Source organism: Alosa sapidissima, chromosome 20 (assembly GCF_018492685.1).
Source record: "Alosa sapidissima isolate fAloSap1 chromosome 20, fAloSap1.pri, whole genome shotgun sequence".
Lineage (NCBI taxonomy): Eukaryota > Metazoa > Chordata > Actinopteri > Clupeiformes > Clupeidae > Alosa > Alosa sapidissima.
This window is the reverse complement of record NC_055976.1, coordinates 5,823,842-5,846,691: the sequence shown is the minus strand read 5'-3', so window position 1 is coordinate 5,846,691 and position 22,850 is coordinate 5,823,842. Positions and strand designations below refer to the sequence as shown.

Here is a 22,850-nt window from a genome sequence, read left to right as displayed (position 1 = left end):
GTATTTTCTTATTGCTTAATCAGAAACTAGTGCCATTCCGTTCCATTGGCGAATCCTTTTATGATTCATCTCGTGTCACGGACCTCGCCAGACTGTCCGACGACGTCTAATGGCCAATAATCCTGTTTGTGTGTCCGCTCCTTTAAAGTGACAATGCACCAATTATCAAAAGTGTAAATTGTTGGCCTTTTGTTTTACTTAAGTTGTTTGTGTTACATTTTGTTTATGTTATATAGGTCTATATGTAAGATTAATCACGATAACATATTTTTTTTTTATTTGGGTCCGTTGTCTTCATTTTTCAGCCCCTGAAAAAACACATGATCTGGGAAGCAATGTTTGTCCATTAACATTATTAAGTATTATTAGACAGCCCAGCTTTGTAGGATGGAAGACAAACATGTCCTCAGTATGACTGACTACTGTCTAGGTAAGTAGAAAGAAGGAAACCATACTCAGAGGCTGATGCTTCAATAGTGTTGTATTAGAAATAAGTTGAAACAGTGTACAAGACCTTCGAAGGACACAGACTGGGATACAAAAGTTTTGGGCTTAGCCCATCTTCAGTGCTCTCAGTTTGAAACCTGAACCGATTCGGTTATTTTCAAAAGACTCAAATGGTAGGAATGGTAGCTAGGAACTTGTGGAAGTGGCATTTAGTGCAAATATAGTGACATAGAGTTACTCAGAAACAAAACAGATAGAGGTCCTCAGGAACAGAACCCACCTAATAAACCAATAGACAAGCTTTCAGAACTAATAATGATTTAAAAATGGAAATATCATAAAGCTTGTTGGCATGCATCATCCTCTCTACTTTCAGAATGGGAGCTACCATGAAAAAAAACTTGCAATGGACCTAATAACTTAAATATACACATACCACTTTATTTAAGTAAACAAGTGAACTTTCTGCCCCTGATCAGTTTATGGTGAATGATGTTTTTGTGAAAGTGTACAATGTATGCGAGCATTAAAGGGACACCAGGCAACGTTTTCGTGTTAATTAATCATCTCGGTATATGGTTAAATGACTCATTACAGGGCGAATGAAGACTCTCTCGCCCGCCCCTACTGCCTGTAGGAAGAATATCCCGCTTGCAAGTTCAGTGTATCGTACCCGCCGACCTTCAGTCTCACAAAGTCTCAGACATCGCGAGAAGCAGGATCAGTTTACATCTGCATCTAGCACAGAGGCAGGCTAGTGTAACCAAGTGCAGTCGCACCAGGGCCAGTGACCTCCCGGGGCCCGTCGCTACCCCCGCCCTGCCTCCTTTTTTTTTTTTTTTTTAGAACTTTAGAATGTTAGAGCACGGAGAGTGAAGCGTCACTTTGACGATCTATTGGAAGATGAGCGCTTAACCGATGCAGAGAGATACTTCAAAGTGCAGGTATTTAATGCAACTCTGGACATCATAATCAGTCAGCTCTCCCAAAGATTTGCAAGTATGCGGGAAACTTGTCATGTGTTTGAGTCTTTACGTCCTATGACCCTTCAACTCGCAGGTAATGATGAACTGCTTGAAAAGGCAAGACGTTGTCAGACCATTATAGCAGGGACATTGCATCGACATTCCCAACACAACTCCTCTCATTCAGGTCTTGCTTTAAAGCAGAGATTTCATAGAAGTCATCTATTTTTCAACTTGTCAAAATGCTGGTGGAAGATTATGACAGTGTAACATCCACATTCTGGGAAGTGTGTAGCCTACTCATGTTGTTTCTGACATTGCCTGACTGTGGCAACAGCTAAGCGATCTTTTTCCAAACTCAAACTTATTAAGACCTATACCTAAGGAGCAGCATGGGCAGGAGAGGCTCCGTGGGTTAGCTATCCTGTCCATTGAAAATACGAGAGCCAGAGCATTAAATATTGGGAACATCGTTGACGATTTTGCACAACAAAAGGCTCGTAAGATGGCCTTCTTCTAATGGCCTAATTCACACATATTGGGGATTGTATGCATATGAATGATTTTATTTGGTTTCTGGACGGTTAAATAAGTTAGGCTACATTAAGTTTTGTTTCTGCGCAGTGCGAGTTTATAAGCAAGCAATCTACGCTTGCAGTTTCAGCAGAGGGTTGAAGGCGCATTGAGTGTTCCCATAATTCCATGCGAGTTGATGTTAATGCAGTAATATTAGATTACCCTGACCTGCAGGCTGTTAATACAATTTTTTTTTTTTTACATTAGTTTTCACATGTAATGGATATGTAGTCGTGTGTTTTTTATTTGAAATTGTAATCTGTAACTACTAAACTACTTCGGTGCCTCAGGCCCTTTGCATAAACAATTGAAGTCACCCTTAATGTGTATTGCATGTATCAGAGCTAATTCATCCTGGGCCTAAATTCATTTGTATGGGGCCCTCGTGCGAATTTTTTTTTGTAGGTAGGTAGGGTGGTAGCGGAAGACTGTCTGTGATTGGCCAATACCGCCCTACTCTGTCTGTGACTGGCTGGGATATGCATGAGAATACGCCCTACTCTGTCTGTGAATGGCTGGGGTTATGCCTGATTGACAGTTGCTGCCCCTCTGGCTAAATCAGACGAGAATGTTAAAAAATCTAAAGACAAAAATGATGGGCTTCTATCACTAGTATCAGCCAGAAATGTTAAATATCCCACCTAAATGTCTGACTATGACATGTTTTACGCCTGCAGCAAATATACAGTCCTAAACTCCTGTTAATAAATTATGGCAGTTCAATTACCCTGATAACCTAGTTACCTTAATGCTATCCCTGTTATCTAGCTAGCACTACAGGTTGCTATGCTAGTTGTCAGTTTGGTTGTGGCTCACGAAGGATCCACTAGCTAGTAGCTAGCGCTACCTATCAGTAGGGAATTTATCAAAATAAGTTGGGGGGAAACCCCCCAAACCCCCTTAAATACTGTAACACTTATTCATCATGTTGACAACATAGACTGTAAACAAGCTATTTTACAGTATTTGGTTGACAACTTCAACCCTAACCTTAATCAATGCAATCCTTGTTAGCAGGTTGCTATGCTAGTTGTCAGTTAGATTCTGGCTCATGAAGTTTAAATACTACCCATATATAGAACAACTATCAGTAGGGAATTTAAAAAAATAAGATATAAATAAAATTAGTTGGGGGGAAACCCCCCAAACCCCCCTAATACAAAAAACCTATTTTACAGTTTTAGGTTGACAACTTCAACTATCATTAAAATTGTTCAACGTCCACGACCAGAATGATGATTTGATTACTACCCATCTCCATAGAAACGGACGAGGTACTAGCCTTCTAGCCTCAGCTGGCCAATCACAGTAGTGAGTAGGGCGGGACTCTACCACCCTACAAAAAAAAAAATTTGCGGCCCGCGTAGCGTTCTCGCACCTGGGCCCACCATTGGATTGTTACGTCACTGAGTGTAACGCTAGTGATTGTTGCAAACGTGTGTATGATGGCAGAGTTGGCGAAGAAGCAGCGAAAAACCCTTGACGGAAGATGCAAAGAAAAGAAATAGAGCATCAGACCGAGCGAGGGCTCGCACATGTATCGACACGTACAGGCGCTAGGGGGAGTTTTGTAGAGAAAAAGCATCACGCTTGCCTGGTGTCCCTTTAATATTGAACCAGTTGTGCCAATACAAAGACATTGTATAATGCATTTGAAGTTTTATATGATTCCGGTGATAGACAGCACTGCCACTGATTCTCCCCTTTCATTTGCAAATTGAAGGCATTGGTTATCATACATAATCATGGCCCATGGAATGCCATGGAAGCAGTTGGGCCAATCAGTGCACCCCTCTCAAAACTATTGCAAACCACTGGAGTTCTGTCATTGAACTCTCATGTAATGGATTTTAATGCACATTTAAGTGCTTTTCGTCACTAGTGCAGTCCTCTGCGATTTACATTTGTGGTTTGATTTACATTGTGAACATGAACTAACAAGGTGTTGACTGTTGGGCCACTTCCCCACTGAAAGTGAAGATGGACCACTGCAACTGTTTTTAAATTAGACTTGAGCATCAGACTGAAAACTTCAATATTTTAAGGTGTCAAAGGACACAGAGGGCCTAAATTGCCAGCAATTTTGTATATCTATCACATATCAGGACAATCATGGACTGAACAGAGTGAAAGGTTTCTGCCATCAGTGAGCGAGAAACTAACATTTATTAGCCAGGCGAACACTGCCCCCCCTTCCTTGCAGGCAGGCTGCTGCTGAGGATGTATCCTCTTCCCAGCTTAGCTAATGCCGAGGCTATCTTCCTAGCAGCAGTGCAGCTTTAAGGGGATGGGTGGGCTGGGAAATGTTCTGTTGGCTCCTCCCCCGACGATGATGTCAATCGGAGGTGGAGAGGTAGGCAGTACTAAGGGACTGAGTTCATACTATACAACTGAGACTGCTAGAGCTTTGCGTGCACCAACAGCATTACGTCCAATTCAGCCTGTGTAAGTGATGCTGCGCCAAGGCTCACCCGCATCCTACTCCGTTGGGGAACGCAAGCACTAACTATAGTTCATGTTCATATCTGTGTGTTAATAATATTTATTATTTTTTTTATTTTTTGCAAACAACGATTTTGGTTGCACACACACGTACATACTGATGACAAACTATATAACACATTTGAAAAGCCTTTCTGAAAACAGTTGAAATCTAGTGCTTATGAACATTTTTTTTTTTTTTTAAAAAAGCTCAAGTTCGGTGTGATGTGGTTCCCTATCCACTTTTTTCTAAGATGAGTTGATTTATTACTTGAAATCAAGAGGCTCATCTTGATCAATCGACTTGGACCACCGGTGTTTGCTGCTTATGGAATTGAACCAGAGTGAACCCACTGTCTGAAGAGGATTTACATCGCATCTTCAAAAGTAAATCACCGTTCGTAATTTTTGTCTTCTGCGTTTGGACCACGGACATTTTAGGACATGGATACTTTTCTACGCGTGGATACCATTTGAGTCGTTAATTACTTGAATTTCTTTTTCCGAAGAGGATTTTCTTCTCCGCTCCACTTCAGTCTAATTCATGGCACCTCATCTCTTAAAGCACTGATGTGTCTACGTGACAGGAATTTCGAGTGATTTTTATCGAGAAATTCAAGGTAAGAGCAGATTAAATTACTCTTTTCTAACAGAATGCTGTAGCTCATCACATGCAACATGCATCTAGTCAACTTCACTGGTTTTGTGAACGACTTGAGTGACATGTTGGTCGAATGGGCTATATGCGTTCAGTGGAGAGTGTTTTTGCCTGTAGGCTGCTAAGCAATACTAACTAAAATGAAAACAGAGAATAAAGTGCCTTAACATAACGCGAAAGTTAGGTAAGTGTCGCCGGCTCATGTATTTGGTCAATGATACTTAGGCTTTGCCACCGCAATCACCAAACATCGTTGCTAAAGTAAAACGAGTTGCCTACGTTTTTGTAATTGGGTCAGGTTGTTGAGAATTTGAATGTTTTGCGCACATGACAAAAATGCCATATCAGGATAAAGACCCAACTGTTTGCTCCAATTCATTCTAGACGTCCATAAAATAAACTGGTTGAAACGTTACAGTAGGCTATACTTAAATCGACATTTCCCCTCAGTCCTTTTGAACAATAATCGCATGTGTTTGCAGTATTTTAGGTTGCTTCAAATAATATATTCTTAGTTGAATAGACGTTTCGTGTCTTTCATATGATCCATGGCATTCTCAATGCACGTGAATTTCCGACTGCGCTGGTCACAGTGCCCGTGCGTCGGTGGACTTCAATGCGACTCCAAAAAGGATATCAGATGTATTATTTATAGCCTTTTATACGGGCTATCTTACTACAACCACGTTTAGGGCTCAATTGAGCTCACCATATGGTCCAACAGAAGTCTATAGTCTGGTTAGTGATTAGTTTGTGACTTTAATGGCATTTAGCCTACATGTTTGATAATACCTATCTGAATAATATTTATGTCCTGGAATGCAAATTTCTAAATTATACAGCGAACAAAGTGCATAGTGCTAGCAAGTCAGCTTCACGTATAGGGTACCGGTCAGAAAGGGAGTCGGTTATACGGCACGGCTAGTGTCCACCGTGGCCGTGATGCCGCATTCATGCAGCTCGCTGGTACTATTTTCAAAGCGGTCTTCTGAATCTTATCATCTCAAGCAACTAAGTAAGAACTCAAAGGCTACTTACTACTCCTTGCTGTCAGACACAACATACTCTGGAAATATAAACCGTGTCCAGGGCTCTATTACTGGCACTAGTTAAAAATCTGAAATGTCTCATCATGATTGTCATCCTTCTGAACATACAACCCAAGTAAGTTTACTTTTTAAGTAAAAGTAAAATCTTCTTTGGCATGGCTATGCCTGCCTTTGGCGCAAGCATGTGTTTAAAATTCTCCTCTCTATAAGTTCTTTATAAATTAGGCTAATAAACGGATTCAGTTGACCATGCTAAATACACCATTCTTGAATTAGGAAATAATGCAAAGTTTGGTCAGTAGTACAATGAGATGTCAATTTATATTTTAACAATGGTAACACCAAGGATGATTGGTACATGTCGGTGTATGGAACACATTTCTTGTCATGGTAAGAATCATATCACTTGCACATAATTGTTGAATTATTTCTCTGTGCTCATATCAATTAAGGGATTTTAACCATAAACAGAAATAGTTTTCAGATTAACTGAGAAGTAAGACTATCTTAAACCCTGACAAGACATGCAAAATACTGAGCAATCACCCAGATGAGACATGTTAAAACCAATGCATGAAGGAGTTTTTAAACTGTCCTGCTCTTAGGTGATAAAATGAACTAAATTGAGTTTGACTCACAAAAAAGAGTAAAATATGTTTATGAGACACTGTCATTTGTAATAGAAGTAATGGAAGGATTGTGTCATATTTGTGTCTTTTTGCAAAACACTTTTCCCAAGGTAACAGGTTGAGTGACAGGTCAGTTGCTTGATTTGAAAATGCAATACTTCATACTCAAAGTAAAGACCATGTATAAAACAATTAATCTGAAAACTAAACTATCAGAAGGTTCTATGTGTAAATGAAAGGAACGGTGAAGCTCATATCCAAGCAATGATATTACTAGTGTGGTTTCAATGATATAAATGTATTATGTTAATTATCTAGGTCCTGCTCCACTCAGCTGCATACATACTGCAATTACTTGTCTAAGTCTAACCACAAGCATGTATGGCCTTTTCTTATTAGTTAGTGTGAGTAAGTTGAATGACGTTACCCAAATGTCTGGTGCAAAACTGATACATTGTAAATCTAAATGTTAACTGCGTAGACAAATATAGTAGGCCGTAGTTATCATTGTTATATTAGTTGATATATCATTGTGAAATACACTGTCATGGGACATATGTAGATACCTTGCAAAACATCCCATAGTTATGATTTTCCACATTTAGATTGGCTAGTTAACGCAGATCTTTGAATAGGATTGTTATCCCACTTCTGCCCCCTATGGGTTGGTTTTTGTTCCGTGTCTTTAAACTATTGTAATAGCAACAACAACAGAATACGTCAGTTATTGGCTATCCCTGTGCATCAATTCCCATGCAAAAAATCCTTGTGATACAGGGAGTGATGTTAGAAATCTCTATCAAGCCTCTAGTGTTACAGTATACTCATAGCTTGTCTTTAATTAAGCAATTTGTATCAACTGCCCACACGGAATATCTGTCATGCGTTCTGTCACTGGGAGCCGCTCTGCCATCACTTAACTGTAAGGCTACACTTTTTTAAATGGAAGATATGTGTGACAAGGTAGTTTGTCATTCAGTGATATGCATGTGGGCATATCTGGTATACCCAGTGGTTATTGATTCTGCTTGACACTGGAAAAAAACCCCTATTTTATTTCAATTTCAAAAACATAAAAACCCTCATAGTGTGTTCTATATGTATTTCAATTTTGTATGTTGAAAATTAACCAATGTAAAAACCCTCTCTGAAGTTTGATCTTATTGGCTAACGGGCAAATAAAGTGTCTGCCTGTATGTCCAAGATTTTTCACTGACAGAGCAGATTGTTATTTTCTTTTGTCATTTGCTGGGCGGAAACGAATAGGTGAATGGCTGACATTGCTTTTTGGTTGCATAATGATTGCTGACAGACATAAATCGACTGGATTGCTTTGACTACATGTGTTTATCCTTTTCGATTGACAGCCTATTTAAGATGTTAATACCTCACGATTGATCACCTAAAGCTCTTATAATCAATGTAACTTCCATCAAGGCCACTTTGCAGATTGGCCAACATCCACTGCTTTACATGTTGAGAAAAACTCTCTCCTCTAATCAGCAGTTTACACCAACATCATATGCACCAAATATAATATTCAACCCAATGACCTACAGCCTCTTTACGGACTTACATTTACTATGCAATAAGCACATGAACAAGTCCCGCTGTGTTTGTAGGCTATTGTGTTGCTTCAGAAACGAATGATCTAGGTGTAGGGCAAGTCTGCACAGAAAATACAAGTAGGGAGGTGGAGAGGCCAACCACCCACAAATGGGTCCCACGTGGGTGGTGTTGCGTGGGATGATTGTTAACTCAATCAAGGCATGCTTTATGTTTTTTGTAAGAATAACAAGTGGCCACGGGGTTGAAATAAATTTGGTGTCGAGAATGCTGCTTTCGAGCATTCATCTTATAGCATAATTGCATTGAGATTGACTTTAATTACTTGTGGGTGACATTTTTACTGAACATGCCTCAGAAATAAAGTAATATAGTGTTTACACATGCAGGCCTTTCCTAATGGACCTCCATATAGGCCCATTGTATGTATGTGTGTGGTGTCCCCATAGTAGTCCTGTATATTATACATGGGTTTTATGTAGGTTTATATACATATAAGATGATAGATACGTTGTCTTGCTTTCTTCATTAATGGCTGATATTGTCCTTTTCATGAACTATGCCAAATGTTCCTTGATGTCATGGGAAAAGCTGGTTAAACAGTTGATCACACTGCAAAATTATTGGGAGAATGACCACAACACATTCACCACAGTCATTATTTTCACTACATATATGAGGTGTTTTGGGACCTAAATGCATGAGGACATGGATGCAAACCTTTTGTTTTTTACTCTGTCCTTCTCCTTCAAAACCATTAGTTTTTCAGTTTTTCATCAGAGTTGAAATGCCTGCAAATCCTTCCAGCATATAGTTTTGAAGGCTAGTCATCGCTCCCCTGTGTAAAACAGAGTAGAAAATGGCTAAACAAGTTTTTCAACAAGATAAACTGTCCTAAATATGGTGAGGACTGACGTGTGGGATCCCTTGTGGAGTTTTCTAATCCCAGCTCTATATCCCTTGATGACAGTGCTGCTTACAAAATGCCAGACACCACTCACTTTCAACTTCCTTCTATTCAGGACTATTTTTGGTTATATAAGTTAGCCCCAGGCCCATTTTATGCAGGGCTCCACAATTAGTGATATTTGAAGCCAGACCTGAAATAAGCAACTTGTCGTGGCTACAGAATGTGATATGCAGTAGTAGCCATCTGTGGCCGGTGATGCTGGAGAGCTGTTTATGAACCTGTCCCTATCATGGCTTTAAAGAAACAGTAGTAACATGTTGGAGAATCTAGATCATCTTTTCATCTTTTATTCACCACACTGCATCTCACTCCTCAGCCAGTGTGTTCTCTTCATTATGCATCGTTGGCTATGGCCTTGGACTCTTTCGAGCTTATCACAGTATAGTAGGTGAATAGTAATTGCCTGCTCCTGTCTTTCTCTTTATTTCACATTTTCTGTGGCTGGGGAAAGGGACACACTTCAAACGCTGTTTTCTAGGCTTTTCTTTTTTTTTTTTAAACCACAACAACATGACACTTTGTGAATCTGTTGAGGAATGTCCTCCACATTGATCACTGTCATGTAAATACCATTAGAACAGTTCTCCTACCCAACCAACCTTTAATGAATCTCTCCTGAGGTCCTTCCCGAAAGACCAGGAGAAATGGAGCATTCTCTGACAATAAACACGGCTGTTGCTCATTACTATTCTCATTCAGTCACAACAGGTTTTATGTTTTTTTTTTTCTGGTCTAGGATAGTTTTCTCCTTTCAGACAGTTAACATTAATATTGTGATAAAAATGTCACATTTATCTTATCTTTTAGTGGGGTTGTAATGGGCGTATTAATGTAGCCTTCGCATCATGTGGTTTCAGCTCGCTCAACACTTCTCTGTCATTTGAGACATTTTATTTACCACATAAATGAGAAAGTATGTTAGGGTGAAAGAGGGACTTCTAAGGATGATCAGTATCCCAGTGGAGTCCTTCAGTGGGATCTCTGAAATGACTGCAAATGTCCTGCTTGCCATTTTGCCAACTTCTCTTTCACATTATAACAACTTTTTTGCTCTTCATGGGGGAAGTAATGAGAAGGAATCTTTTTGGATGAAAGACGGTTATCATCACCAGTGGGCCATCTGGTGCTTTTAAAATGTAAATCAGGACATGGCTCTTAAGTTAAACATGTAACATCCCACATCTTGTATATAGGCTGGGATATTTACACATCTTGCAAATAGTCAAGCTTTTCACTTTTGGTCTTTTTGTGTCGGAAACAGTCTACTTAGTATGCTAGCACTATATATAACTGGGTGTTAAGAAATCTGCCAGCATTTGGGACAGAACCCTTTATAGTGCACCAAGTTGTACCAGCTGTACTTAAAAAAGACCTTGAATATTGTTGGTAAAGCTTTGATTAAAGAGAAAAGTTTAAAAGAATCGCTTCTTGGGATGTCAGGGGAAATTACTCAAATTACATTCTATCTCAGACACTGCATTAAAAAAAGAGCAGGAATAATACCGACAATCATGCAATAATACAGACAATCAAGCAAGTCTCTCCATTTTGTCTCAGTGACCTAGTTGCATTTTTTGGCACCAAGTTGGGATTTCAGCCCTTTGGCTATTTTTTTTATATATAATGCCCTGACTGGATTTTCATCGAAGGGATATGAGCAACCACTAGCAAAGTGCTGATATTAAAATCTTGTTAAATGATGATAAGACTTCTTGGACTTCCATTTCTTATTCTGTAAGCTACTTTGTTGAAGATGTCTACTTCAATCAACACTGTACAGTATCCACTAGGGGTGTGAATCTCTCATGTAAAAGACGATACGATTCGCATCTAGATACATGGGCACGATTCGATACAAGAAAAGATACATGTTTATACAAAACGATTCAGTACGATTCGATGCGATGCGATTCGATGCAATTCGATGCAGTTCAAGAATGGAAAGCATTCTGAAAGATTTTTTATAATTTGCTCAAGGTGCACATTCATTTTATATTATCAATTATCATGGTTGTCAATTAGGCAACAAAATGTGTGAATATGATTATCTAAACTGAGGTTTGTTTCATATACTGTATTGAAATGAAAAAAGAATAGTCTACATTTCAGTCAAACACAGCAACCAAATACAACATAAAAATACATTTTTATAGACGTTACAGATTTTATAGTTATATCTGATTGTTTTCATGGAGCTGTAGCCTTGTTGAGGTAAGACAATACCGAAATAAAATAAAACAGTGCTTAAGACACTCTTGGCCTTTTCTCATATAGGCCTAGCCTACCCTACAAGAATAAAATAGGCCTACAAATCATTGAACTCTCAGGGCTTATTTTGTTCCAACAGTAGACCTAATGCAGAAACCTAAAATGCCACAAGTCTGAGTGAATATGAACAAAATCATTGGCCAATAATTTATGCATCGTTTTAGCAGCAAGGGCCAAATTATTATTTAACATTAAGGAAATCCCTTCATCAAAGGTAAGGCTACTCTACAGACTATCGTTGCTGTTTAGGAATGCTGTAAATTCTTAATTTCGCGCTGGATTTCGAAAAACAAAAGCCGACCGAGTGCAAGTTGTCACAAGCTTAAGGAGATGTATGGGTAATGAGGTCATTTGACCACTTTGGGCAATGAATGTAACCAAAAACGAACTGCATTACCCACAATTCCGTGCCATGTATAGTTTTAAAACCAGAAGTGGGGTGAACGCGGTGCTTGGAACGTAAATGAGCGTCTGAGCGAGCAGAAAAGGTTGTGCACCGATTCATAACAAGTAAATCGATATAACGACTGGTTCATTTCAGTTTTTTCCCGATACGGGGCTTCACGTATCGATGTAGCCGTATCTGACACGTTAAAAATGGATACCGATACGTATCGGTTTATCTTTACACCCCTAGTATCCACCCCTCTCATGTTTTTCTAGTGAACTATGGAAAAGCACTGAAAATACTAAAAACAAACAACAGCAACAACCACAACTGAAAAAATAACATTTGTAGCTCAGTAGGTGCAGTAGACAGGGTTGCTTTTTATTGTTGTGGACATTCCCAAGACATAGAAGGGAATGGAACCATGAAAAACTCAACCAGACTACACAAACGAGTATGTACAAATTTAATTATCTAGTATTAATCTAAATAGGTGGTGGTTGCCAGAATCATATGAAAACACTGTATGTTTATGTTTACTAATAAAAACATTGCTGATGTGGTGTCTAGTAAATTATCAGTAGAATAAGATATTTATTGAAGCTGCTGATTAAATTTAATAAAGTTGTGTGTGCGTGTAGGGTTTGCACACAAGAGAGCCCTGAAGAATAGCTTTACATGTGGTCTCTGAATGAGACATCTATCTCTAAACACAACAGGAGTTGAAACGTCCTTTATAAAAAGAACAAAATCCACCAGGGAAAGTCGACTAATTAAAGAGCAACATGTATGCTTGTTTCAAAAGCCGTGGCTGGTTTTAACAATTGCCTTCTTTTTTTTCTCTTTCTCTCTTTATTGTGTTAGAATTGCAGCCCATACACAAGAAGCTCATCCACCCTGATTATGGACTTGGCAAGTGAGGCCCATGCTCTGCTGCTGTTGCTCAGCTGCCTGGTCTTGCTTTGCTGGGCCCAGGAGAAGGAGTACACGGTGAAGGAAGAGCAGCCAGAGAACATGCGCATCGGGAACCTTCGCAAGGACCTGGACCTGGCGCTCGACCCCAACATCAAGCTCTCGTCGCCGTTGCAGTTCAAGCCCGTGTACAAGACGGGCGACGTGCAGCTGGTGCGAGTGGAGGCCAACACCGGGGAGATTTTCACCACGGCGAACCGCATCGACCGTGAGAAGCTCTGCTCGGGCATCTTCGCCGAGAAGCAGTGCTTCTATGAGATCGAGGTGGCCGTGCTGCCAGATGAGATCTTCCGGCTGGTCAAGATCCGCTTTCTAATCGAGGACATCAATGATAATGCGCCCCTTTTCCAGTCCACGGTCATAAACATTTCCATCCCAGAGAACACAGCGATCAACAACCGCTATCCTGTGCCCTCTGCCTTTGACCCAGATGTGGGGATCAATGGGATTCAGCACTATGAACTTGTCAAGGTGAGTGGTCCTAAGTGTGAATTAAATTGATGGTGCATGATGCCCTAAATGGCCTCTTCCTTGTTCTCTCACTCTCTTTATTCTCTCTCTCTCTCTCTGTCTATCCCATCTATCTCTATCTCTCTATCGCTCTCTTTCTCTCTGTTGTGTGTGCATCCCTCTATCTCACACAGACACACATACGCTCTCACATACCACATGCTCTTGCTCTCTCTCTCTCTCTCTCTCTCTCTCCCTCTATCAGCTAAATGCATTACTTAATTGATAGGTCGACAGATTCTAATTTGGTGATTGATCACCTGCTCAGAAGAATCAACATTTTAGCTCAAGGTTCCAGAGGTAATTTACTATAATTTGTATATGCTCAGTGTGTAATTGAACAGGAGTGGAAAATACATGCAGAAGGAGGCTTGTGTTTTCTTTCATCATTTAATTGGTGCTCTATGGATAAATAGTGCGGTAGTCTCAGTGGCTTAATATAGTGAGCCCAAATGAGAAACTAGGATAATTGTATGCATTTTATTAGGGTCTGTACCACATCTCATATATTGTTGGGATGGTATTTATTGAAGATATTTCTGTTGGCAATAAAATTGTGTTTGAACATTAACATGTATATATGGTATGCACAAACAGGTAAACAATATAGTTTCATAGGATGTAAACAGTCAGAGAACAGTCTTTCACTAAATTAATGCAATTTTAGTCTGTCATGTTAGAATGACGAATGCTTTGTACTTTTGCTCCTGATTAGGAATTCTGATTGAATGAACCCCAACCATGTTTGATTCATACATCAATTTGCATGGGAAGGGCTTTTGCAACCAGTGTCTGTCTTGCCTGTCTGGTGGATGTCAATTGTTATGCCTGGAAAAGGACCAATCCAGTGCAGTCGCAGGCCTGCACACATTACACTTCAGCATCTCCAGAGTGCGCATTCCACACTCATTTTGGATCAGCTCCTAACTCAATGTCTGTGAATCACTTGCATCTTGAACCCAGATGGAGGCTCAGTTGTATTGCCTTTACAGTTCAAGGAAAAGAGAGTGAGTGAGGGAGAGGAGAGAGAGAGTGAGAGAGAGAGAGAAGAAAAGCAAAGCGTTTTACACTTGGAGTGGTTTGAGCAGGCTCTCCCTGGAGTAGCTGCTGGCCCGAAATCCACCCCTTGGACTTTATTTGCATGGTCCTCAGAGATTATAGCAGAGAGCTCCCACACAGCGATGCTTCACCCTGCATCCCTGCCTCGTCCTCAGCGTGAAGTTTGGTACGATTAGCCGGCACGAACCCACTGCTGCTGCTGCCGCCGCCTCGACTCCCTCACAGTAGCCAACCAGAACCAACACGAACAAGTCACTCCCACTGCCATGAGAAAGTGTAAATGAGATTACCAGCTTCTCCCCATTAGTCATTGATGTGATTTCATAGGCAAGACTGGCACGTTCGTGCAGAGGACGTTCATTGGGCGTAGTGGTTTCATTGAGGTGAAATATTAATTGTTCTATCAGCATTAGTCTTGTTATGTCACCTGGAACGATGCGCTTAAGGCACTTTCTGAAACGGCCAAGGTCAGCTCGGGGAAAGTAATACCATGCATGGCTAGAGGAGGGCATTCCATTAGAAGAGATTTTATCACTTAAAGAGAAGCTCTTTACAAGTTCTATCTTGGAGCATGTGGATCAGATCAGGCTCAGGGGATGGAGCTATTGACTTTTTTTTGTTGCAGGGTCCACCCAGTCCATTGTTATTTTTGAACCACCATTTAAGGGTTTTCTCCACATTACATGTAACCAGCTTCTCCTCTCCTTCAATCCCTTAAGTCTTTAATCTCTTCAAACTTGGCCCGCTATTTATTTATTGGAATCTGTGTCGGCTTCACATACACCAAGAAACAAATGAAGTGAAATAGTGTTGCTGTAATTTGTTAGGCCATGGGCACATGTTATTTTGCCATAAGGTGGCAACTCTTATTTGTGCTAATAAATCATTTTCAGTGATATTTTCCTAATGCTGTTTTTCCAGTTCTTTGAGTTTATAATTGAACAATCTATCAAAGAATATAAGAATCAGCCACCGCGGTTTGCCAGCATTAATATGTATCCATTTATAAGCATTATTCTCTTGTATATTATATATTACTGGGATGCGATTAACTATTTTCACTAAATAAATATGTTGTTTCTCAGAATTTAGTCTAACTTTTAGAAGATAATAAATTGGCACTAATTAATCCTAAAAAGTTTTTTGCAATTGGTTCGTGTAGGTGTATTTTCCCTTAGTCTGTTCATCTAAAAGTAATGAATGGTTGCTCTTCTGTATTTCATATCAGTCATGACTTATTGAAAATAATGAATGAAGACAGGGAGAGAGAATTATAGCTGAAAGAGAGTGTGTGTGTGTGTGTGTGTAGAGAGAGTGTATGAGAGAGGGAGAGGGAAGACAGAGGGAGGGAGGGAGAAAGTGTCCAAGGGAGAGAAAGAGATAGGAATAAATACCTTTTTGTCTGTGCCATCCATTGCCCTCAACATCCATGAATTTCTGATATATTCAGCAGACTTTCAGTCTCCATTGACTTTAATAAGGTCATCACATTGATTTGAAGATGCAGCAGCTGATAATCTGAAGCACAAAAAAACGCAGCTTTCTAGTGGAAAGCTGTGTTTTTTGTGCTAACGCCATGCAACCTGAAACTGTCTGCATGGGCCTGAGATCTCTACTTTAAGTTACAGTGCCATAAGGTTAGATTGTGTGATTGTAGCACTCTAAGGTTACCACTCTCAGTTGTACTGCTCATCTCTCTTGATTGCTCTAGAGGAAACTATTTTCGGTATCAATTACTTCTATTATATATCATCATCTGGCTGTGTAATATTACCTGCCTGTCTTTCCTAAGTTACAGGTCAATTGGAGTAAGGTTAGACATATATTTTTTTCCGGTGGCATGCTTATTATTTTCAAATGATTGTCACTTCCCTTGGGCTGGTGATTCATGCTCGTCTTGCTCTTTCTAAGCCTGCCCTGGAGGTAATCACAATCCCCAAGTCTCATTTTGCATGTGAAGAAATAGAGAGAGAGAGATGATTGATCACTGATTCAGCCACAGACATAGCAGCACCGTGTAGCTTATTGCATTCAGCAGGAGCATTGCCAGGAGTAGTTTGTGTAAAACTAGAGCAAACACAGACAAATAGAGGTCCTGTCCATAACCCATAGCAATGCTGTTCTATTTCTCTGTTAGGATTGTATTCTTTACACAAGAAAGCTTTAGGACGAGGTTGGAATACTGTAGAGCTGGGCCCCAGATGGAGAGGGCAATGTATGGATGAGGGCAGAGAGGGATGGAGACATGGATTGATACGCAGACAGTTGGTCTGGAAGTGGGACTGTTTTACATTTAGTTTTTACATATTAAAATAATCCACAAACAGGCCACAGATGGTGACAACACAGGCTTTGGCAAACACTATAGAAGGATGTCACACAATCTTGGAAAGCACAAGACTGATTTTGTCCTCAATCGAGAAGTCGTTTGCATAGACAGTTACTGCGCGGATCAAAGGCAGGGTTTTGTTGTTTTTTAACACATAAGTCTGGTTTGTTTGTGTTGTTCAAATGCGGTTGGGCAGACCCTTTACAAGGCAAAAACACATATGTTAATCTCGTATGAAAGATATGCCTAGACAGAGTAATCGTTCAGTGTTTGTGTGTAGCATGAAGCTTATCTCTTAAGAAAGATGCGTTTTCTTGTTTCAGCATGAAAATATTTATGACTGTAAGAGCATCAAAGAGTCTCTTTGTTTGGCAAATGTGTTGGGAGACATATTTTTTTAACATTATAGGCCTTTCTCAGTCTTGTTTTTCAAAGGTGGAAATGTACCAGCTTTACTCCATAGCTGATCTGTAATCATAAATATTAGTGCTAGTTTTAGAGGGGAAGGCAATTACTTTGAACAGTCGAGGCTGGTGTCTCATGAGGATTACATGTGCATTTGTTTTCATTTTCCTCAGGCTTTTAAAATGTGCTTTTCCCCCCTCTCTCTTTAATCTATGGCTGTCTTGCAGCATATTTAAAATAAAGCTTATCTCTTGGCTCCCTTTTCAACTGTCTCTCTTGAATGTGAACTTGAAGTCTTTGGAGGTGTCTCCATACCAAAAGCAGACACATGATTGTGAGGTAAAATGCAATCTCATTTTGGGTGAAGCATGGTGGAATGGATCAGAGTGGGGGGACAGAGCTGAAATCACTATTCCATTAAGGCAGCGCAGTGAGACTGAATCGCATGACTTTGTTCTTTAAATTGGTTTGTTGGTCGCTGTACATCGGGCATTCACCAACAGAGAGAATTGCGGCATCAGGAGTGTCAAGTGTGCCTGTGGCACCACTCGAAAAAATATACCTACACAGATGTGTCTGCTCATGAAGCCAAGTGGAACACCTTTATTAGTGATTCAACCAGCAATGTGGGCTCCCACAGAAGTCAATAGACTGCTCCTCAGATCTCTCTGATGAAAAAACATGAAAGTTAATTACTATTTGCAACCATCACTCCATCGATCTCTCTATCTCCCCTTTTTATCAGTTTATCTTGAGCTATTTCTGTCTTTGCCTGTGTCTGTCAGTCTTCTTGCTTTTATTGCTCACCAAAACTCAGATTTACTCTGTTTAAGAGGAATAAAGCAAATGTCAAGGGCTACTCATGGAGCATAGAAATGCCTGTACGCATGGCAGAGGGTTGTTTACCTCCTCTTTAGCATCCAGTGTTTGCTAAAGGCTTTACGTTGCTTAAGTAGTTTTTTTCCCCTCTGGTTGTGTTTTGTAAGTCAATATTTTGAAGACCCTATGCATAGGTTTGAAGTACTTTCACCCCAAGGTTTGTTGCTGCTGTTAAAGCAAACATGCTTTTAAGGCTAAAACAAACCACTGCCTCTGAGTTTTGGTTGAAATCCCAATAGCTGAGTGGGATTTATGCCCCTTGTCTTTTTTTCAGAGCATTATTTTACAGCACAAGTAAAGGTTGAATGGTCTGTGAATGATTCATCCATACACAATGACTAATGGCTTTGATGCTTAATCCAATTTTAATGTAATTTGAAAAAAATAAATAATACTGATTACCCTTTGTCCTCTCTCTCTCTCTCTCTCTCTCTCTCTCTCTCTCTCTCTCTCTCTCGCTCTCTTACTCTCTCTCTCTCTCTCTCTCTCTCTCTCTCTTTCTCAGAGTGTCAGTGAGTTTGGCCTGGACATCATCGAGACTCCAGAGGGAGACAAGTGGCCCCAGCTCATTGTGCAGCAGAGCCTGGACCGGGAGGTCAAGGACACCTTTGTGATGAAGATCAAAGTGGAGGACGGGGGCACACCACCAAAGTCCAGCACCGCAATCCTGCAGGTCACTGTGTCGGACGTGAACGACAATCGGCCCGTCTTCAAAGACAGCGAGGTGGAGGTCAGCGTTCCAGAGAATGCGCCCACCGGCACATCCGTCACCCAGCTCCACGCCACCGACGCTGACCTCGGCTCCAACGCGCAGATCCACTTCTCCTTCAGCAACCAGATCTCGCCCGCGACCCGCCGACACTTTGCTATTGACAGCAACACTGGATTGATTACCGTGAGACAACCTCTGGATCGGGAGGTCACCCCAGTTCACAAACTGATTGTGCTAGCGAGTGATGGCAGCGCCACTCCCTCAAGAGCTACAGTCACTGTGAATGTCACTGACGTTAATGACAACGTCCCGTCTATAGACACCAGGTATATAATAAACCTGGTGAACGGCACTGTTCTCCTGTCAGAAAATGCTCCATTAAACACAAAGATAGCTCTAATTACTGTGACCGACAAAGATGCTGATCTGAATGGGAAAGTGACGTGTTACACAGACCCAGATGTACCTTTCAGGTTAAAGCCTGCTTTTAACAACCAATTTCTGCTTGAGACCGCTGCCCCCCTCGATTATGAAACCACCAGAGAATACGCAATTAAGATAGTTGCCTCCGATTCAGGAAACCCTCATCTTAACACGTCAGCAATGGTGCTCATAAAAATCAAAGATGAGAACGATAATGTCCCCATCTTTCCTCAGCCCGAAATTCAGCTCTCTATCCCCGAGAACAACGACCCTTCCACCCAGTTGATAAAAGTCAGTGCTACTGATGCAGATAGCGGGCAGAATGCTGAGATCATTTACACCCTTGGGCCTGACGCCCCTGATGGATTTAGCATAGATCGGCGCTCCGGAATTCTCTCGGTGAACAAAAGGCTTGACAGGGAGAAGCAGGAGAAGTACACATTCACAGTCATTGCGCGGGACAATGGATCCACCTCCCTGCAGAGCAACGTCACTGTGAGACTGATCGTCCAAGATTTAAATGACAACAGCCCGGCCTTTACTCACCCTGAGTACAACTTCTACGTGCCTGAAAATCTCCCGTTGTATGGCACTGTGGGATTGATCACGGTCACAGATGCGGATGCGGGGGACAATGCTGTGGTCACCCTCTCCATCCTCAATGCTAAGGACAATTTCATTATTGATCCCAAAACCGGCGTCATTAAGCCTAACATCACGTTTGACCGGGAGCAGCAGAGCTCGTACACGTTCATGGTGAAAGCAGTGGACGCGGGTCAGAAGCCGACCACCTCATACGCCAAGGTTACCATCAATGTCGTCGACGTGAACGACAACCGCCCTGTGTTTGTCATCCCTTCCTCCAACTACTCCTACGACCTGGTCCCATCGAGCACCAGTCCCGGCTCCGTGGTGACCAGAGTGTTTGCCATCGACAACGACACGGGCATGAATGCAGAGCTGCAGTACAACATCATCGGGGGCTCACAGAAAGGACTGTTTTCCATTGACAGAGCCACTGGGAATATTACACTGCAGGAGAAGATTGCTGCAGCTGACCAAGGCTTACACAGACTAGTGGTACAAGTCAGAGATCTTGGCCAGCCGGAATCGCTGCACGCCATTGCCTTAGTCCATCTATTTGTGAATGAGACGGTGTCCAATGCCACCTACATCCAGGAGCAGCTACGCAAAAGCATGGAGACCCCACTGGACCGCACCGTGGGAGAGAGCGACGTAACGCCACAGGCCAACGGCTATGTGATTGTGGTCATCGCCATCATCGCCGGCACCATGACCGTCATTCTGGTCATCTTCGTCACGGCTCTCGTGCGCTGTCGGCAGACGCCGCGGCACAAGGTGGTGCAGAAGGGCAAGCAGAGTGGCGAGTGGGTGTCGCCGAACCAGGAGAACCGACAGATCAAAAAGAAGAAGAAGAAAAAGAAGAGGTCTCCCAAGAGCCTGCTGCTTAACTTTGTCACTATCGAAGAGTCCAAGCCCGACGACCCTACCCACGAGCACATAAACGGCAAACTTGACCTGCCCGTTGAGTTGGAGGAGCAGACCATGGGCAAGTACAACTGGGCCACCACGCCCACCACCTTCAAACCTGACAGTCCAGATTTAGCCAAGCACTACAAGTCTGCCTCCCCCCAGCCCACGTTCCAGATCAAACCGGAAACCCCTGTTGCACCCAAGAAGCACCACATCATTCAAGAGCTCCCTCTGGACAATACGTTTGTGGTGGGCTGTGACTCACTCTCCAAGTGCTCCTCCACCAGCTCTGATCCCTACAGCGTCTCAGAGTGCAGCTGTCAAGGGAGTTTCAAGACTCCTGGGCAAATCCACACCCGACAGGTAATTCATGACTTCCTTTTTAAGCCTGCACACTGCTCCCTCTCCCACTCCCCCTTTTACTGTCCTTTTGGAGATAAGAGTGGGGTTGGAAGGTGGCAGCCAGGAGGGGGGGTGGAAGGGTTGGTCAGGGGATTAAACCACACAAAGGCGGAAATGTGCATGAATTTCATCAGAGGTGAATATTAAGAATATTGTACTAAGATGGGGAGGTGACATATAAGACGTGAGGAGTTTATTTCCCTATTTTGGCTAGTTGCTTTGGTCCTTAAAAACGACGGCTTCTGGTTGTAGTCCACGGGCAGCTCCACACAGTAGGCAGTGATACAGCGGCGGGTGAATGCGTTGAAAATGGGGCTATTGTGATGCTCAGTTGAGTCACTGTTGAGTAACTGCTGTAACAAGGGGAGAGGAGATGATTGGGACATTATTTGGACCTGTTTAGCTTCTGTTAGCTTCTGTGTTTTTTTTTTCTCTTGAAGGATAGGATTGCTATTTAAAAGGTCTAATTAGGAGATAAAGAAAATGGTTTAGGATACATGAGTGAGCTCCAGCTGACTCACAAAAATGCATTGTGCCACCACCAACTGGCATAACAAACCCAAACATGCCTAATAGATAAGCAGAGTCCCTGGGCAACATCAACTTACAGAATTTACATTTTACAAATATACATGCCTAAGCACAATAGTTGCTTTTAACTCATCTGATAAGTTTGATATATTCTTGTGTGGGTGTGTTAGTATTCTCTCTCTCTCTCTCTCTCTCTCTCTCTCTCTCTCTCTCTCTCTCTCTCTATCTATCTATCTACCTCTCTCTACCTCTATCTATCTATCTATCTATCTATCTATCTATCTATCTATCTATCTACCTCTCTCTCCCTCTCTTACATACAGTATAAATAAGAGAAAGACATAAAGAGAGAAACAAGCATATTCTCCAACCTTGTTTTCATTGTGCTGTACATGAACCATTGGCAAGCTCAGAGGCTAGGAGATAGCACTAATGAGGCAAATGTTTATTTAAATACTGGCGCAACTCAGATCAGGATTCCTGAAGAGATATGCCAGATGCAAAGTGGCTAATAAATAAAAGCAGGCGAGGGGAATAAATGTAAATCAGAGGTGACAAGACCGGCCTCACACTGCTGTAGCAGCCCGCATGGAGCAGAACAAAGACAAAAGCATGCAATTTGAGGTCACAGAGACCAAGGTTAAGCCCTAGCTGTGGGACTGAGACAGTCCAATGAAGGCAAGGGGGATTTAGTAATCACTTTCAGAACCCATCTATTTTTACCAAGCAAAGCTCTTTTAGTGGTGTCCAAAGGAAATATGTGGTTTAGTTTCACACCTTTGTATATGTATACAAACAAAGCAGCACACTGCTATTGATGTCAACACTGACTAGAGTCATTAGATGAAGGTTTCTAATGCGACATTCAGGTGGATCTGATGATGATGGTGTAATGCATTCTGTTTGACTCTGTAGTTCATTTCCTAATTACCCACCACTCTCCACACACACACACACACACACACACACACACACACACACACACACCTGCTTCTCATCTCCTTGTAGAGTCAAAGGCTCTATTTTTTTTTTACCTTCTGACATTATGGGTCTGGTTTCTCAAGATCTCTCATCCTTAGAGCAGAAAATCCTTCTCTGCATATTTCTTGCAAATGATAGTATATCCACATTGTGCGC

At 41.6% G+C, this 22,850-nt stretch overlaps 1 protein-coding gene across 4 annotated transcripts in view; it reads left to right on the top strand.

Moving 5' to 3' along the window:
• Window positions 1-1,350: 1,350 nt before the first annotated feature.
• pcdh11 (protocadherin 11) overlaps window positions 1,351-22,850 on the top strand; it is a 130,031-nt gene continuing 108,531 nt past the window's right edge. For 3 of the 4 annotated variants that reach the window (XR_006025858.1, XM_042074854.1, XM_042074856.1), the window contains exons 1-3: window positions 4,396-5,089; window positions 12,862-13,440; window positions 18,657-21,143. Coding sequence is in view for 3 of the 4 variants with exons in the window: in XM_042074854.1 (XP_041930788.1) it covers window positions 12,901-13,440; window positions 18,657-21,143 (3,027 nt within the window). In the remaining variant the exon portion in view is untranslated. Of the gene's footprint in view, window positions 1,392-4,395; window positions 5,090-12,861; window positions 13,441-18,656; window positions 21,144-22,850 lie in introns of those variants that run through there. The other variant, XM_042074855.1, reaches the window with a different exon arrangement.